General features: G+C 43.1%; 1 protein-coding gene across 2 annotated transcripts in view; it reads right to left on the minus strand.

Annotated features, from left to right (window-relative positions):
- LOC143982247 (arylsulfatase D-like) overlaps positions 1-20,116 on the minus strand; it is a 90,790-nt gene that overhangs the window by 56,941 nt on the left and 13,733 nt on the right. For both annotated transcript variants that reach the window (XM_077480810.1, XM_077480811.1), the window contains one exon: positions 13,198-13,332. In XM_077480810.1, the coding sequence (XP_077336936.1) occupies positions 13,198-13,332 (135 nt within the window). Of the gene's footprint in view, positions 1-13,197; positions 13,333-20,116 lie in introns of those variants that run through there.

A 20,116-nucleotide genomic window follows, 5' to 3' on the forward strand; every position in this document is an offset into this window, starting at 1 on the left:
AGTCTCCCCCGAGAATAAGAATTCCTGATGAAAAGGAGGACAAAAGGTCACAGACAGAGCGGAAAAAAGTAACTTGTTTCGTGTTGGGAGAGTATATATTTGCAATCGTGATTGGTTTGGAGTAAATGGTCCCTTTAAGAAATAAGTATCTCCCTTCAGTATCGCTTAGTGAATCTATTAGTTGAAAGGGTGTGTTTTTAGAAATAAGGATTGACACACCTTTTGTTTTGGAGTGGCGATTCGTCGAATGAAAAACCGTGGGGAAATTTTTATCTGACAATTTAGGAGTTTTGCCTGTCAAAAAATGTGTTTCTTGTGCAAATATTACATTCGCTTTCAATTTATGACACTCCCGCAAAAGCCGGGATCTCTTTTCCGGTAGGTTAAGGCCTTTAGCATTAATGGAGACCAACTTCAGCGAGAGCGCCATGGAGTGTGACTTGCAGGAAGAGGATGCCATTCTATCTTTCGGTTTTGTGGGAGGTGCGATAGAGCTTCCTAGGTATGTGACAACTGGGGTCGGCAAGACGAGAATATATATGGGCTTGTATTATATAGCTTAGAATTAACACTAGAGAAAAAAAAAAAAAAAAAAAAGAAAAAAAAAAAGGGGGTAGAGAAGGTAGGGGAGGAATGGGATAGGTGAGGGAGGGGGCCTAGTCTCGAAGGAACTTACACTCGGGAATGATAGAGAAGTGCAAACGAGACTAGTGTAGTAATCAACTCTTCGAAGGTTTGTAGCGAGAACCAGCTCGCTATGCCCTATGCAGTAAATACAGTGCACAGGGCTAAACCTTGACGAATTTGAGATAGTCCTATACCTGATGGTAGTTAAATTGGTGGGGTTGTGCGGAGTATCTCTGTGTGAGACGTCGTCCGGATTATTGAGGAGTAAAAATACAAGAATATTATATGCTAGCAGCTGAACGGAGGGAAGGATACAAAAGCTAAAGAAGGAGGAGAGAGAGATGAAAGCTGCCTAAAGACAGTCTAGAATGTTGGCAAAAAAATAAAAAGTTAAAAGAACCAAGAAGGAAGGATTGAGCCTTAGCAAATGTACCTAACTAATGTAAAAGGCACACCATCTGCAGGTATAAGTAGGAGAGGCATAACAGGATTGAAGACAAGGGGTGCGAATCTGACGGCAAGTAACATTTATCTGAGATCTCTAGTTGGAGTAATCATATATAGAGCATTGTCAAGAAGAAGAGACATTGAAAAATAGAAATAGAGACCAGGAAGTGTAGCAGAACATGTAAGGTGGGTTATACCCCATCAAAAGTAAACAGTTAATGAACTTTAAAAGCAAACTAAAGCACGGTTGTCAGACTAAACTGGTACCATGTGGCACTATAACGAGACTAGCTCTTTCCTGAACTGAACTAATATAGGCTCGAGGACGGGTCAAGGGTTCATCACTAGCATCACCCCCCCAAAAAGGGTAATATCGGAATTGTTGTGGAAATGAAAAAACAGGGCTTATGGATATATCTGACCTGGGTTGGTGCAGTAAGGTAATAATATAGGGGATGAGATCCCTCAGATACCGTGTGATATCCAAGTTACATGTTTGTGATCCCCCTTTTAAGAAGAAGGGAAGAGCATGATATTGGCCACATCATAGTGGGGCGTTGCAGAGATTCCTTAGCCCAAGTCCCTTGAGGTGGTGATTTTTACCCGGGATGTCAATAAGTGAGGATGAGTCCCAGATGGAACTGAATGTGCTCATTAAATCTCCCCATTTCCCTGTGTTCCGATGAACATCTGGGTGGTTATCAGAAGTTAGGTGGCTCCCTATTCATGTTAGTAGTAGGGGTCCCAGTAGAGGAAGGGGCCTATGAGATCATCCCATATCTTGTGAACCGGAGCCAGAGTATCCCTTATGCTTGGTAGCAGTGAAAAACAGGGGGGAGGGGCAATCCACATGGACCACATCGCAGAGTGGCGAAGGGCGAGGAATGGAGACGAATAGAGGACTCTCAATTGTACAACCCATGAGTATATAAGACAGGACTGGGGAGTCGTACAATACCTAGGTGGGAAATTGCGTGCTTTCTCTATATAAGGAAGTCGCCCATGGGTCGCTGCATTGGGTCCATGTGGAGAACACCTATGAGAGGAATAACAAACATTATGAAAGAAATACTTTGCCTTAACAAATCGGCTTGTAATGTAGAAGAAAAAAAAAAAAAAAAAAAAAAAAACCTGGATTATGTTCAGAGATCAGTCCCAGTGTAGCCTGAGCGTTATAGCACAAAAAAAAAAAAAAAAAAATGGGGGCAAGTTTGCCAGTGATAAGTCCCCGAGTCAAATTGTAACCAGAAAAAATCGAGCCAGAAAAAATAAAAAAAGATGGGAAAGAGGCGATAAGAAACAAACTGGAGAGACTCGGTTAGTTGCTTCGTGGAAGGATCAGGATATCCGTGTCTGCTCAACGATCCCGTCGGGCTCTTCTCGTGTGCAGCGCCTTCGTCGGGCTGGTATTATGAGTAGAAACGTTGCGGGAATCGTGAAGTTGATCAGCGGAAGGCGAACGTTGTCTACGATTACTCTGTTCCTGAGCTTCCATCGGTTCGTATTCGGGTCGGTGACGTCTTCCGGTTTGCGGACGAAATTCCGCGTACCAATCCGGTACGTCCGTGTAAGGGATCTCCAGGGTAGCACAGAAGCGGCGGAGATCCTCCGGAACTCTTAGCAAAGCCGAACGTCCTTGCGCGGAAGCAGACAATGCAAATGGGTACTTCCAGCGGTATTGTATGTCTCTGGCGCGTAAAACCTCCAGAAGTGGGCGGAGTTCCTTGCGACGTTGAAGTGTAATAGATGAAAGGTCTTGGAACAAACGAACTTCCGTGTCGTTATACATCAGCGGGTGTTTCTCCCGCGCTTGTCTGAGTATGTCTTCCTTAAGCTGGTAGTCAATCACACAACAGACCACATCCCTGGGGGGGTCCGTCTCCTTGCCTCGTGGGCGTAGGGCGCGATGAATGCGCTCCAATCCTATAGGGATGAGAGGGTCACGATCCAGGATAGAATTGAACAGGCTCGTTACCTCTGTTCTCAAACGATCGGCTTCGATCGATTCAGGAAGTCCGCGGAGACGAAGGTTATGTCGTCTACCGCGGTTGTCAAGGTCCTCCATGTGGCGGTTCAGATCTCTGAGTTGCAGGGTATGAGTATCTATGGCTTGACAGGACCGGCGAAGTACCGTTGAATGTTGTGCCGTTTTATGTTCAACCTCTTGTACCCTGCTCGCTATCGTTTGAATGTCGATGCGGAGCTCCGATATAGCCGCTGTTAATGTTTGTTTTATATCATCCGCCACTGATCTAAGATCGGTAAGGCTGGGGTGTTGTTGTGGTTCAAGTACAATCCCGCCATTAGCAGAGGTTGGTCGTGAGGATCGTGTGGTGGTTTGAGATGTTGGCGGGCCTCGTGAGGACGCCATATTGCCGGCCTGGGATCGGAACATCTCGGGGATGTTTTGGCTCGTTCCGTGAGACATATCACGAGGAGACCTGGATCGGGACGCGGAGGAACCACGGGAAGATGTTCCCATGTCGGTTTGTAAGCCGTGGGTTCGAGTTTACCTCCGGTATCTGCTGTTTTCCCTCCGTTGCAGCGGGAGCTCTCTAGTTAGGCTGCCATTCTCCTCAGCGTCCAGGCCACGCCCTATTTTTATTTAATAAACAAGTGTGATTTAATTGTACTTCTGTCTCATTTCTGTACTTCTGTCTACTTCTGATTCATGGTAGCTGAAAGTTGAAAGTCATGGTACTACAAAACCTAGCAGTGAATCAGCAAAAATCAGCAAAGGATTTGTGATGAATCCAGAGACAGTCTCTACAGGGCAGGTATAGTATGTTAACCCTTTGTATGGTGATCTTAATAATGAACTAAGTGCATCTCAATCAGAGCTAATAGTGGATTTAGACTTAGAATATTTGAGATCACTTCCTACAAAAAAAGACATTCAATTACTTGTAACCGCTGTTGAATCATCCTGCAAACAGGCTGTGGAGGGGTTAAGAGAGGATATAGGGGCACTGGGGAACAGAGTAGAGGACATGGAGATGGGCCAGGATGATATTAGACAAAGAGTGGCTGATATATAATATATGACAAAATATCATGAGGAAGTGATGAATTCTCTGTTAGATCAAATGGATAATCAAGACAATAGAGATTGTAGGCAAAATTACGTATAAGAAGCTTGCCTGAAATAAAACAACATTATGAATTGCTTCCAAAGGTGATCAGTCTAGTTAATTCTGGGGCCATCTGCACTGGATAAGACAGAGAGGCCCGGGAACGAGAGGAGCGAAGCGGAGATAGTGTAAGGGCCTGCATGACAGTGTGGTAAGGGTACAGAAAGGGTTAAGGCAGTAAGGAGTTAGAAGGTGGGGGTGGCTATAAAAGAACTGGAGGGGAAGAGATTGCAGTTAAGGCAAGGAAGGGGAGGAGTTAGAGCCTTCACTTGTGAGGTGAAGGAGAAGAAATTCCCACCCACCCTCCCTGAATGTTGTAGATGTTGTGTCTTGTGTTAATTTTATTGCATTTCAGGTGTGTTGGAAGATTCGCCATGGCAGCGTTCTTGGCGGCGGTGGGGTGGTCTTGTATGGTGGTAACTGACCCAGGAGAGGAAAGTGTGGGATATTCATTAGGGACATGGGCTCCCTTGGTTACAGCTAACACGGGTTAGCGGAGGATGGAAGGTGGAAACTGCGGGTAGCGAGTTGTCTCCGGGCTGAAGTTATCACGGCCGGAGGCCTAGTACGTTAGCCAGCCCGCAGTGTAAAGTGGAAAAATGTATGTGGAGAAGTGCCGTACAAGACCACCGGGTAAAACTGATATTTTCTGAAGTTTGTTATTTATGGTTTGAAGTTTGATACATGTTTTATATATTTTAAATAAAAGGCTGCTGTGGCCGGTTATACCCCCCCCCCCCAAAAAAAATAAAGTGTGGTCTCGTTTTTATAGTTAAGTTGATAGGGGTGTAACGAAGGTGCAGCAGGTTGGTCAACAAGGAGGTACCTCTTATCTACACGGGTCATGAAATAGACAGAGTTCATCGTGCCCTCGTCTCTACCCCCCAAAATGCAGAAAAATTAAGAGATGCCATTTGTAAACTACATAGCTATCCAGTGAAAGAAGCCATCATGAAAGCATCCATGGTTGATTTTGAAGGTGCACAAATAGCCTTATTTCCAGATTTATCATATAGAACTCTTATGCAACGCAGAATGATTAAACCCTTGCTGGAAGTTCTACAAGCAGCTGATGTTAAATATCACTGGGGATATCCCTTTAAGGTTGTAGCAACCCGGAATGGAAAAGCAGCAACACTTAAAACAAAAGATGACTTGCAATACTTCATAGAGGTGCTGGAGCTCCCCCTGGTGGACTTTCCAGATTGGACATTGAATAGCTATAAACCATCACTACAACAACCAGAACGATGGCAACAAGTGCGAGTTAAAGGTCGATGGAAAATCGATGTGGATGTGGATAAGACAGGACTATAATCTGGTCATAGAAAGATATACCTAGTAGTGGTGAAAAGTGAAAAAGGCTAAGAGGAAAGGAGCACATCGCTTAAAGTTGACTGGGGGGATGTTTTGGGTGGAGGGGAGATGTTGTCTCTCTTAATTCCCCACCACCCTCCCCCCTCTTTTTTATCCCTTTTATTACCCCTTTTTTTGGGGTGGGAGGAAGGAGGGGATGTTGTTTTTCCCTCTGTCCTCTTAGTCCCTCACCACCCCCCTTTTTTTTTACCCCCCAGTGGTGCACCTCTGCCCAGATTCACCCTCCCTTTAGGGGGATGTGCCGCAGACAGTGGTATAGTATGTTATGGTTTTTAGATGGTTTTGTGTGTTTTTTTTCTCCTCCTTCTCATCAGATGTATCCAAGGCACGAGAGCTCAAAAGGCCGGGTGTAGACACCGATCAGGCACAGCAGTATAATAAGAGACTCATGGGAGTAATGAGAGAATGGCAGGTAGAATGAAGATTGTATCATATAATGTGAGAGGGCTTTGTTCGATTGGTAAGAGGGGCAGTGTCTGGCATGAACTGTGCCACATGAAGGCAGAGATAGTTTTTTTGCAAGAGATGCACTTCGTGGCAGGGTCAACCCCTTATGTGCCTCTTTTTCCATACAATCAATGGTTTCATGCAGCTTCACCCATTCCTAGAGGAGTTACATTAGCTATACACAAACAAAGGTCCCCTAGTACCTACAGAAGTACGGGTAGATCATGTGGGCCACTATCTTTTTGTTAAAGGAAAGATCCAGGGCCAGTGCTATACCCTATCTACTATATATGCCCCCAATAGCCATGCCGTTAAATTTCTATCTAAAAATTTGGATATCCTGGGGAAGTTTCTGGAAGGTCTATTGGTTATAGGAGGGGATTTTAACATTACCTTGGACCCTAGTCTAGATACCACTTCGGGGGGAAAACCTTTTTGTCTCATAAGGCGTTAAGATATGTTAAACAGCGCCTTTGCTCTATGCATTTGGTGAATAGTTGTAGGGTACTGCATGAGCGAGACAGGGAGTTCAGTTATTACCCAAAAATACACAATGTATATTCAAGGATCAGTTTGCACCAGAACATGCGAACAAGCAAAACATTTATTTGAACACACGAACACCGTTAAATTCTATGAGACACAAACATGAATAATCAAAAGTGCTAATTTTAAAGGCTTATATGTATGGTATTGTCACAAAAAGTGTTTGGGGACCTGGGTCCTGCCCCAGGGGACAGTATCAATGCAAAATAAAGTTTTAAAAACTGATGTTTTTTTCCGGAGCAGCGATTTTAATAATGCTTAAAGTGAAACAATAAAAGTGTAATATTCCTTTAAATTTTGTACCTGGGGGGTGTCTATAGTATGTCTGTAAAGGAGCACATGTTTCCCCGTGTTTAAAACAGTCTGACAGCAAAATTACATTTCTAAAGGAAAAAAAGTGATTTAAAACTACTCGCGGCTGCAATGAATTGTCGGTCCGCAATACACATAAAAGTTTATTGATAAAAACGGCATGGAGATTTCCCCACAGGGGAACCCCGAACCAAAATGAAAATGCATGGGGGTCCCCCTAAATTACATACCATGCCCTTCAGGTCTGGTATGGATATATAAAAAAATATGGCATGGGGGTCCCCCTCAAAATCCATACCAGATCCGTCAGGTCTGGTATGGATATTAAGGGGAACACCGCACCAAAATAAAAAAAATGGCGTGGAGTCCCCCCAAAAATCCATACCAGACCCTTATCCGAGCACGCAACCTGGCAGGCAGCAGGAAAAGAGGGGGGGATGAGAGAGCTCCCCCCCTCCTGAACCCTACCAGGCCACATTCCCTCAACATTTGGAGGGTGCTTTGAGGTAGCCCCTCAAAGCACCTTGTCACCATGTTGATGGGGGGGGAAGGGCTTCATCCCCACAACCCTTGCCCAGTGGTTGTGGGGGTCTGTGGGTGGGGGGCTTATCGGAATCTGGAAGCCCCCTTTAACAAGGGGACCCCCAGATCCCAGCCCCCCTGTGTGAATTGGTAATGGGGTACAAATGTACCCCTATAACTTCACAAAAAAAAAGTGACAAAAAGGTTAAAAAAGACGAGACGGTTTATTAATTTCTTCTTCTTTCCGCTTCTTCTTTCATCTTCTTTCTTCTGGTCTTCCTCCGGTGTTCTTGTGCCTCCAACTTCTTCTTCTCCATCTTCTTCTTCCTCTGCTCTTCTCATCCCGCATCTTGCTCCGGCTTCTTCTCCGCGCCCTCCGCACGATCCACCTCTGTGGGAGTCTTCAGCCGGGTGACTCTTCTATTGTTCTGAAACTACTTAAATAACGGAGGACGGGGCCACCCAGTGACCCTGCCCTCCTCTGGTGCACGGGGACTTCCCTATGCCTTTCCCCTTGTTGTCAGATTGGGGCGGGGTCACCAGTTTACGTAAACGGGTGAACCAGTTTACGTAAACAAGCAAAGAACCAGACAGGGTTCACAAAAGGCAGACAGCCATCGGATGACACCAGAAGGATAATCAACCTCATTCACCATGCAGAATCAACAGGAATGCCTTCTCTGCTCCTACCTCTGGATGCAGAGAAGGTGTTCGACAGGGTCCACTGGTCCTACCTTAAGACAGTCCTCCAAAAATTTGGGTTCCGGGTCACCATCCTAAACGCCCTTATGGCACTGTATTCCAACCCTGAGGCCCAAGTATACACAGAAGGCATGCTTTCCTGCCCATTCCCCATCACCAACGGCACACGGCAAGGCTGCCCTTTATCCCCCCTCATTTTCAACATGCTCATGGAACCCCTAGCAGAACTTATTCGCTCTCACCCCAACATCTCAGGACTTCAAATTGGCACCTCGTTTCATAAAATCAGCTTATTCGCTGATGATGTTATCCTCATCCTCACAGACACGACTTCCTCCCTGTCAGAAGTATAAAACTTACTCAACTGGTTTAGCTCAGTTTCTTATTATAAGGTTAACACAACCAAATCCTTCATACGGGACGTCAATATAGAAGCTACCATGAAAAATCTCCTACAGCTACAATGCCCGTTTGCATGAACAACTAACAACTAACGATATATCCTACCTAGGCATCCAACTACCGAGAAAGATCAAAAACCTCTACTCCTGCAACTTCCTACCACTCCTTCGCAACATCCAATCAACTTCACAACAATTAGCGAAACATGAACTTTTCTGGTCAGGGAGACTCGCGACCTTTAAAATTATATTCCTCCCTCAAATACTGTATTTTTTCAGAACCCTTCCCATTCCAATACTCACCACATTCTTTAGATCCCTTAAAAAATATCTATGGAACGGTAAAAGACCCAGATGTGCCCATCTAAAACTGATTAAACACAAATTGGTGGGAGGCACAGGATCCATAGACTTTGAGGACTACTACCTAGCAGCCATCCTAGCTCAACTGCCCACCTAGTTCCATCCCCTCCCTACCTCATCGTGGGGTCAAATAGAGAAACTCTCACTTACCCGGCCTAACCTAAAAACCTGGTTATTAAGCACCCCCCTTGGTGCCCCAATCCTGATGTCTATATCCCAAACAATTTAACACCATTGGAAGGATTTCCCTGGTTTTCCCCAGGGGAAGAGAAAGGCAGTTTCGATCGCTGGGGAATGGACAAGAATAGTAATTGCACTGGCGTTGGTGGATTTGGTTTGAATACTGGGGGAAGTACCAATGGCTGTATGGAAATACTGGAAATGGAAAAAAACTGGAAATACTGGAAATGGAAATACTGTCAACTGACAGACTTGTTCAATAAGTAGAAGCACCAGATTAGGCCAGCGAACCTGCTTACTACTTTTGAGGAATGGTGTGTTAACTTATCAGAGCCGGGTCATATGTTGTCTCGAATGTATAGGCTGGTTCTGAGCACCCCAAAATATGACAACTCCCTAGTTCATTTGAGAACAAGAAAAAGAACTGGGCTATCATTTTACATCAGAGCAGATTAAAAGGCTGATGGGAGCGACACACCGTACTTCAATAAGTTCCCATATACAGGAGATGTCTTATAAGTTCCTGACAAGATCATATCGTACACCGGTTTCGATTGGCTCAGATATATCCAACAGAGGATGTTAACTGCTGGAGGGGATGTAACCAAAGGGGTTAATTTCTGCATTTATGGTGGCATTGCCCAAAGATTAAAGTTTTCACGGAGGAGATAGCCCCTTGGATTAAAGCGGTTCTGCACCTAAAAAAAAATATTAAAAGCCAGCAGCTACTAATATTGCAGCTGCTGACTTTTAATAAAATCACACTTACCTGTCCCAGGGTCCAGCGATGTCGGAGGCAGATGACGAGCGATCGCTCGTCTCACTGCTGCCCCCGCCACCATCCTCTGTCAGGGAATCGGGAAGTGAAGCATTTCAGCTTCACTGCCCGGTTCCCTACTGCGCATGCGCGAGTCGCGCTGCGCGTCTCTTATGGTCCCCCGCTGTGTCTCTGGGAACTGTGTGTTTCCCAGAAGACAACGGGGGGGGGGGGGGGGGCGGAGCATCTGCGGGGGTCTGCGGCGGTCTGCCCGGAAGTGGGTGCAGATACCTGGATTATCCAGGTAACTGCACCCCCCTGAAACGTGCTGATTGTGGCACCGGAGGGGGGGAGGGATCAGATTAGCGGAACTTCCCCTTTAGGGTGAAGAACCGCTTTAAGAAAATTACACTCAGACCTATAGAATTCTCTCCATTACATTTTATTTTTCATGGAATGCCATCATCTGCTAGTTTTTATAAGAGAAGCGTTACTCCCCATTTGCTAAATGCAGCCAAAATTTTGATACCTGATTCTGGATGTCCCACTATAATGGATTGGGAAAGGGAGGTAGAAAAAAAATAATCAGCAGAGATGGATACACATGGCTAAAGAACAACAGAAGAAATATAAAGACACATGGGCAGGATGGTTGTATTACTCCTCAGAAATAGGGGTTAAACCCTTTTGGGGGCAATGCAGCGTTATGGATTGGATAGTCTATAACAGTGATGGCGAACCTTGGCACCCCAGATGTTTTTAAACTACATTTCCCATGATGCTCATTCACTCCGGAGTGTAGTTGAGCATCATGGGAAATGTAGTTCCAAAACATGTGGGGTGCCAAGGTTCGCCATCACTGGTCTATAAGATGCATCTGGTGGGGGGAAATTGGGAGGAGTTCGGCTTTTTTTTCCCTCTTTTTTTGTGTTGTTTCTTTTTTCCTCCTCTGGGAGGCAAAGTGAGAGATGATTGATCATTAAAGGAAGATATGTTATATTAGTAAATTAGGCACGGGATGGGCAACACGTAATGGAATCACATAAAGAAGGGTAAATTGAAATGAAAGGTGGAGAGGTATAAAAAATGAAATAGTAGCATGAGATTATGTTGACTTAAAACACTGAACATAACAGGACACTAATATAGTAATTCAAAATGATACACATATATAATTTTTTTTTTTTTATTACTTATAATTATTTTTTTTGTATTGTAGGTTGTTTGACACATGTAATAGGGTGCTGAAAAAGCCCCTTTCTTAATTATACCTTGAATAATGTTTTGCACAAATTGAGTTTTGGTTATGGTTATTTTTTTTCTCTTTTGTTTTCTGAAAAGATTTATATAGATATATTGTGCAATGTGTATTTCTATGTTGTATGTTGAAATTTGTCTTAAAGAAAAAGTGATTATAAAAAAAAAAAAAAAAAAAAAAAACTATTAACCTCACTAACAGATTTGCTTACTGTGAGCATTGTATAAACTGTATGTAGCATCGGCGTTATGTTCCGGCAGTGGGATGGATGATACAAGTATAGCGCCACCACAAAGATAATTTTGGAGTAGGCTAGAAATAATTGAAACAAAGTGGAAATGAATATATGATTTTCAATTTTGAGAAACGATCCATCTTAGGACAGGGCCCAATAATAAGGCTTACATGTAGGTAAAGATTTATATCTCCTAAACCTGCACCGTTTAGGAGATATTCACCCTGGATGCAGCCGGTGACATCCGGCATAGTGTGCCTGACCTTCAGAGCACTGTGCCGTAACCAAGGGCTCCCACATATGACGTCATCGTGGCTCTGGCCACTCACACAGTTGGAGTCCGCAAACCTGTAAGGAAGACTAGGTGGAGATGGAAGCCCTCTGAGCAGAGACAGCACGCCGCTGGAGGACTTTGCTTTAAGGTATTTCATAATGTGCTAATATGCGCTAAAAACGAGCACCTTATGCTATTCTGCAGGGAACGTTTTTTTTTTATTGCAACGGTTTGATTACCACTTCTTTAATTACAGATTTTTGAAGGGTTAATTGCCCTTAAGCTGGGAAGTCTTTAAAGGAAGCAGTTGATTTGTAGCTTTCTCCTGCCCCCAACCGATGAAGGACTATCAAAACATATTAGGAATAGAATGAGCTGGACAGTGGTATGACCAAACAGCAGAGATCTTTAATCCACCACTGATGAGTGCCATCTCTGAGCAAGTAGCTACCAAATAAAGACAGCACAGTAATCACATTATAGATTTCTAATTATATAATTAATTAATGAGATGACATCCATGATTTACAACTTGTGTAGTCACATGCAGAAATTACAATTGGCTAACATGGAGGTGTTAAAAATGACCCATGGCCTCAACTGTCAAATGGTCTTACTGCTGGAGAACAGTGACATTAACCACACAGGGATAGATAGTCCATAGAAGGGAATTCCATTTGTTGAAGGAAAAATTTAAATGTTGTTACTTTATTTCTGCAGTATTTCATTGAGTTTTATTTATTTGATTGCTAATGCAATTGAACAATTACTATAGGTTGGGTGGCAGCAGCAGCAATGGGTCCTAGAACATTATTGGGGGTAAGATTTAATATAAACTCACAAAATCATTGGGATGTTAGTGATCTTGTATGAAAATAAAATTATAAAAATCGTAACTTATTTATTTACTTCAGGTATTTACTGTATATAGCGCTATCAATTTTGAACAGTGCTTTACATTTACAGTATATTGTACATTTACATCAATCCCTGCCCTCAATAAGTTTACAGTCTAATGCCGTGAATGCACGACCGGACTTTTCGATGGACTTTCGGCGGAGTTCCGATGGACTTTCCGAATGAACAGACTTGGCCACACACTATCACACCAAAGTCCGACGGATTCAAACGTGATGACATACGACCGGACTAGAATAATGAAGTTCATAGACAGTAGTCAATAGCTGCCCTAGTGTTGGTTTTCGTCCGTAGGACTAACATACAGACAAACTGATTTTTCGACTCGAGTCTGTCGGAAAGATTTGAAACACGTTTTTTTTCTAGGTCCGTCAGACTTTTACGGAAAAAAAGTCTGCTGGAGCCCACACACAATCGTAATATCCGACAAATTCATTCCGTCGGACCTAGTCCGTCAAAAAGTCCAGTCGGGTGTACACGGCATAAGGGTTCTACCTCCCATTCATGCATACAAATACTAGGGCCAATTTAGACAAGAGCCAATTATCCTACCAGCGTGTCTTTGGAGTGTGGGAGGAAACCAAACTATGCAGAGCAGGCAAAGTGAGAACATGCAGACTCCAAGCAGGTAGAGCTGTGGTTGGGATTTGAACCAATGACCCTAGTGCTGCTAGACAGACATGATAACAACTGTTCCTACCTTATTGTGTCATTCCCATAACAGCCAAGGTCACCGATACCAAGATCGTCAGCCAACATCAGCACAAAATTGGGTTTAGACTGTGTTGCCATTAATAATATGTATTTGGATGATTGTAAGATTAACAGAAAAATCCTGTAAAAGGAAAAATTTTGTTTATTGTAAAATATTGCCTGCAAAGAAAACCTGAAAATCATTTTTTATTTTTTTTTGGAAGCACATAAATTATTTTTGTGCATATTGCATATATCAGGGATATGCAATTAGCGGACCTCCAGATGTTGCAAAACTACAAATCCCATCATGCCTCTGCCTCTGGGTGTCATGCTTGTGGCTGTCAGAGTCTTGCTATGCCTCATGGGACTTGTAGTTCTGCAACAGCTGGATGTCCGTTAATTGCATATCCCTGGCATATATTGTAAAAATATGTACAGTGGAACCTCAGATTGCGAGTAACGTGGTTTATGAGTGTTTTGCAATACGAGCTGTTTTTGAAACAAAATTCTGACTAGCTTTGTGAGCGATTTCTTGCAAGACAAGCAGGATTCAAGCCTCTGGGGTGTGCAGTACTGCATTTGGCCAGAGGTGCGGGGGGCGCAGGTGATGCTCGGAGACATTCAGGGCCGCTCTAAGATACTCAGAGATGCTCGGAGACACTCTGAAACACTCAGAGACACTCAGAAACACTCCATTCCCCAACTGTCTCAGTGGTATCCGAGTGTCTTCGAGTGTTTTCCAGTGTCTCTGACGCCCCCACGCCTCTGGCCAAATGCGGTACTGCATAGCTGTGGAACAGATTATCCGAGTTTCCATTATTTCCTATGGGGAAACTCGCTTTGATATATGAGAGCTTTGGATTACAAGCATTCTTCTGGAACTAATTATGCTCGTAATCCAAGGTATTACTGTATATTATATTTGGGATGCACATAACTAGACATATGCATTATAAGGAAATATTTCCTGAACTAGTCATTGAATTCCATGTCTGATTAAGCCTTCCACCAGGCACAACATTAAGCTATTGGTAACAATAAAGACATGTAAAAAAGAGAATTCATGTTTTTGTCTCTTTATAAAAAATAAATACTGAAATACTATTGCTGACCTTGATCTGAAATTCTAGTTGCTAGTAGCAGAAACCAGCTACATTTCAGTACGTGCATACCCCTGTCAGGGTAACTTTTATCTTACCCAGAGTTTAAGTCATGAAAGCAGTTTACTTGGTTAAAGTGACTCTGCAATATCTCTCCCTGTCCCTATTATTCCCAAACGCTGGGTCACTCTAAACTGGCAAAGTTGGGTATTATTATTATTTTTATTTTAGTTACTTATATAGCACTGTCAATTTATGCAGCACTTTACATTGTACATTCACATCAGTCCCTACCCTTAGAGCCGGTTCACACAGGGGTGACACGACTTCCAGGACGACTTTGTGAGGCAACTTGGAGATGACTTGAACACGACCTGGGGTGACTTACAACATGACTTTAAGTCGCCCCAGGCCAGGCGACTTTTGTCGTGGCCAATCAGAGAATGAGCTCTGAAGGGGGAACTTTTTTCATAAATTTGGCGTGGGTTCCCCCTCCGAGAGCATACCAGGCCCTTAGGTCTGGTATGGATTCTAAGGGGAACCCCCTACCCCGAAAAAATGGCGTGGGGGTCCCCCCCAGATCCATACCAGACCCTTATCCGAGCGCGCTACCCGGCCGGTCAGGAAAGGGGTTGGGGACGAGCGAGCGCCCCCACCTCCTGAGCCGTACCAGGCCGCGTGCCCTCAACATGGGGGGTGCCTTGGGGAAGGGCCACCCCACAGCACCTTGTCCCCATGTTGATGAGGACAAGGGCCTCTTCCCGACAACCCTGGCCGTTGGTTGTTGGGGTCTGCAGGCGAGGGGCTTATCGGAATCCGGGAGCCCCCTTTAATAAGGGGGCCCCTGGATACCGGCCCCCATCCTATGTGAATGAGTATGGGGTACAATGCTGCTGCTGAGAGGGCAAGTGTAATGCTGTGTACACACACGGTTGGATACTGCATATGGGAAATGTTTGATGTGAGCTTGTTTTCGGAAGGTACGACCGTGTGTATGCTCCATCGAACATTTGCTGTCGGACTTTCTGCCAACAAATATTTGATAACAGGTTGTTAAATTTTCCGTTGTTGTCGGAAATTCCGAGCGTGTGTACACAAGTCTGTCGCACAAAAGTTCACGCATGCTTGGAATCAATCAGAAGGAGCTGCACTGGTTATTGAACTTTCTTTTACTCGGCTCGTCGTACGTCTTGTACGTCACCGCGTTCTCACGTTCGTAATTGTTGGCCAACATTTGTGTGACCGTGTGTATGCAAGACAAGTTTGAGCCAACAACCTTCGAACAAAAATCCACGGTTTTGTTGGCGAAAAGTCCGATCATGTGTATGGGGCATAAGTGTTAATACAGTGCAGTGGAGAAAGAAATAGACAGGGCTGCACTAATTGACAGTACTTTGTAAATCTCAAGACTGGATGGACAGAAATACAAATTCTTCAGTGTATAAAACAGTTTGCATACATGTATTTCACATGTGCATTTAACAGTTTGCTGGGAGTTCAGCTTTAAAGGCAAAAACATAGTAAACCTTACTTTTATTATCTGACTTTTGACTTCATTGAAATAAAAATATTTGGAATAAGAAGAGAGATTTGGGACTTTATATGAGGCTCACTGCTACATAACATAATTAAAGCCAATCAATGTAAACATTATTTATTTAGTACGGGGATTACGTTTTATCTAGCGATATTCCATTATGGTCACCATTTACAATATTTTTACCCATACAACAAGGTAAGAGCGGCTGGGATCTTTTTTGCTCCCCCTCTTCCTTTTATGTTTTATATTTTGTTTCTTACTATATCATTTTTGGTAATTTTTTCTAGACATTCCCAAAACCCTGCAACTGTCTGCTCCTGACGAGTGGTATAATAACCACGAAACGCGTAGAGCTTTCCTATGATGCGACGTCACAGTTTGCCATGTTTTACCATCTTGCCTGATCATCATCACAATACTATTATGAACCAATTCATCATTGTTTATATATTTATATGTTACTATCACAATCTGGTTTACATACCCTAGGTCCATTATTATGTTTATTGTCTTGAGTTGAGAAAAATTGGTGGTTTCTTGAGTTACAAGAAGCATATTTTTTTTATTTATTACAGGTAACTATATAGCGATGTCAATTTATGCAGCGCTTTACATATATTGTACATTCATATCAGTCCCTAACCCCCAAGGAGCTTACAATCTAAGATTTCCGATTCTGCATTAATGCTCAACCTAGAAATTGAAAAAAAAAAAGCCAACACTCCTTTGCACAATCCAAAATTTCATAATGGAAACAGCTACCAAAACTCGCTGACACATATTGAATAAAAGTCCCTAGATGTACCTAATTATAATTAAAACCGTACAATATATAGTATATCCTGTTGACACCCATGTCCTGCTTATGAATCATACTGCAATCCCAGAGAGGAACAGGAACAGAAACACATGAACACAAAAGAAAATTGCAATTACAAAATAACGTTTTTTTTTTAGTTATTTGGATTTTGGAAACAGAACCCACTACTGTCAATACTTTCATACAATTGTTTACTTTGCTGCCACCTAGTGTCTATTTACTTTTATTGCGTTTGATATTTATTTATGCATAGCACAGTAAAGACTTATTAAAACGGGTTGTATTCATATGTCTGGTTCCATCACATATCTCAAAAATAAGATGACTATTCTTACTTGTGGGAGGAGCTGTGATAATCATGCCTTTACGGCTCAAGTAGCCAAATGCACATCCAGAACCACTGGTGTACAGTGCAAATATAGCCAAATAATATATAGCCATTCATTCTAAACTGAATACAGCCAGCGAGACAGTTTTATCAAACAGGTTATGGTGAGAAGGGATCAAAAAAAGCCCTCATTCTAATCAGTGCTTGAGCATAGTAACACTATCTAAAAACAGAAGACTGATGTTGATTGGAGGAGAGAAAGGGTAAAGGGCCACAGGGCCCTAATTCGGACTTTACAGGCAAGATGGACACTGATATAGTACAAAAATGTATTTTATTAATAATAAGTCATGTGACGGATCTCCGATACCCCTGCTGAGCATATCCGCCAGACCTGTGTCTCTTGTCCTCCAAACGCACATGCAGCCTTGCCATACCCAGCCCTTAACCCCTCAATCACGAGACAAGCCACACAGGTGTTGAGGGTTAAACATCCAGAGCACAAACTGTTTATTAAGTACCAAACATACACTTTAAACACAGTTAGGGACACTCCCCTTAGCCTTGTCATAGAGGGGGTAGGGGACAAGGAAGAACCAATGGAAACTCAACACTTGTATATTCAAACAACTACAGTTGATTGATATTGTCTTCCTGTTTCTTATCCTGGCCAATCAGGAAGCAGCTCTTGAGACCTGATTGGCTGGGAGTCTTAGAGCAGACTGGGGAGACAAGGACGGCTATGAGCAGAGCAAGAGCGACAGGGGCAAGCTCATCAGCAGTGTGTGGTGGCAGCGGTGTATGGTGCAGGTTGTGCTGGGACTTCTCCATGGATCAGATCAGTGTAGGTAGGAGCAGTTGTAATCGAAGCACACATTTTCTAGGATTTCTATGTATACAGTAGAAGGCAGCGGGCCGAGAGGAGAGGCGAGGCATGGCGGGAGTGTTGCAACTTTGGTTGGTGGTGGCGGTATGAGTGAGGGGGGGAGGTTTGTTTGCCACCTCCCCCAAAATACTGAGTGCCAGCCTCCTCTGCTTCTAAGAGTGGTGAAGGGGACTAAGGGTAAAAAGAAAAAAGGTTGCCGTTTGCCTTGATAAAGTGCCTGGACATCTAGATACATGGAAATATTGGTTTGAATTGCTATGTTTCTGAGGCATCTGAGGAGTTAAAGTGGTTGTAAACCATTTTATTCACTTTCCATAGTATTATCATTAGTATAACCCTCCCAACCTGCTTGCATCGATTATAGGGTTAATTGCTATCTTGTCTGTCATTATCTATTCACTCTCCTATTTAAGAGCAGTCCACTGCAGCATTGCCTATACCTGCACTTGAGAAAGGAGTGCGCATGCCCGAATAAGGCCTGCACATGCTCAGAAACGCGTTGTGCCCTCGGGTAACCCCCTGGCTGACGTTACATGCTGTGTACGAGCCAGTCTGTGTCTCTGTGCATCACAGAACACAGCGGAGCTTCCCCTAGCGCGCTGTGGAGGAGGATTGATCCAGTAACAGCACCAGCGAAAGGGAACAGTGATTTGACTATCAAACGGAGGACAATAATAATTATGGATGTAAGTGAGACTTTTATTGATTGTATAAAATAAATGCACTTTTTACTGATTTGGCGCTCTTCTATATATTCTTTTATTGGTATCCTATTCATGAGATGACTTCACTCTAAAGAAGCAGCTGCCGCAGGTGATTGTGCACATATATCCCTTATCCTCTAAGGACAGCAAGCAACCTTTCTGGATTTTCAGAGAAAATTGAGTACTGTCCGTGATACTTTTTTTATTTGCACTAACATACAATTTTTCAGGACAAGCTTTCGGGTATGTCCCCTTCTTCAAGGTCCAAGCAGTACTGATTTACACATTTTTAAGCAGAATGTAAAAGCAAAACAAAAAAAAAAAAAAAAAAAAAACACCTCTGAGGGAAAGAAGAGAAAAAAAAACACCAAAAAAAAAAAACACATACAAATCAATGGCAATAAAGAAAACAGAAGAGTTAGTGAGATAAGACAGAGGGAGAGCTATGGAATGGAGGGGGGGGGGGGTTGCTAGTCACAGAGGGGGTCATAAAACGTTAGTATAATGAGTAAGGAAACCTATATCTAAATTCAGGCCATTATTTTTTGTGTCAAAAAGAATTATCATTCTTAGTTCAAAGGTTTTCCTTTCCTGGATAGTTCTGAAATTCCCTTTAAGAACTAAAACATTGAGGTCTTCTATAGTGTGGTCCGGTTGTGAGAAGTGATGTCACACAGGTGTGCATAAACTGTCTTCTTTATGTTCCTTGATGGTATGTCTGTGTAAATTCATCCTCGTTTGCAACTTCTGTCCTGTTTCACCAACATAAGATCCTTTGCTGCACCTTTTGCATTGGATGAGGTATACAACATTGCTGGAGGTACAGTTGTAAGATCCCATGATATTGAAGGTCCCGTTTGTGTGTGTGACACTTTTGGATAGATTGATCTGGTTGCATAGTTTGCAGCGCTATTTATTGCAGGGTTTGCTTCCATTATTTGTGACTTCATAATCAGAGTGAAGTTTCCTGCTGATTGGTTTGTGTCTGAGGTTGGGTGGTTGTCTGAAAGCCAATAATGGGGGTTGTTGGAATATTCCTTTCAGAGTTTCATCCTCTGTTATAATGGGTTGTAAATCTTTGATTATCTTTTTGATCCCTTCTAGTGTTGGGTTGTATGTGGTGACTAGAGGTACTCGGTTATTTGTTTTTTTCTCTGTGTATTGGAGGAGATTTTCTCTTTGGGTTTTCAAGGCTGTGTTTATGCTGTTGTTGATGGTTTTCTCTTTGTAACCTTTCTTGTGGAAGGAGTCTGCCAGTGTTCTGAGATGTTTATCTCTGTCTTCTGGGTCTGAACAAATTCGGTGGTATCTGATGGCCTGGCTGTGTATGATGGCCCCTTTAGTGTGTTGTGGGTGAAAACTGGAACTGTGAAGATAGCTGCATCGGTCAGTCGGTTTTCTGTATATCGACGTGTGAAGCTTGTAATCCCTGATGTATACTGTAGTGTCTAGGAAGTTGACATGTGTGTTTGAATAATCCATTTTTAGTTTAATAGATGGGTGAAAAGTGTTGATCAATGAGAAGAATTGGTTTAGATTTTCTTC

Source organism: Lithobates pipiens, unplaced genomic scaffold, assembly GCF_037356315.1.
Source record: "Lithobates pipiens isolate NorthernLeopardFrog02 unplaced genomic scaffold, aLitPip1_a1.2 Scaffold_16, whole genome shotgun sequence".
In the NCBI taxonomy this organism is placed as follows: Eukaryota; Metazoa; Chordata; class Amphibia; order Anura; family Ranidae; genus Lithobates; species Lithobates pipiens.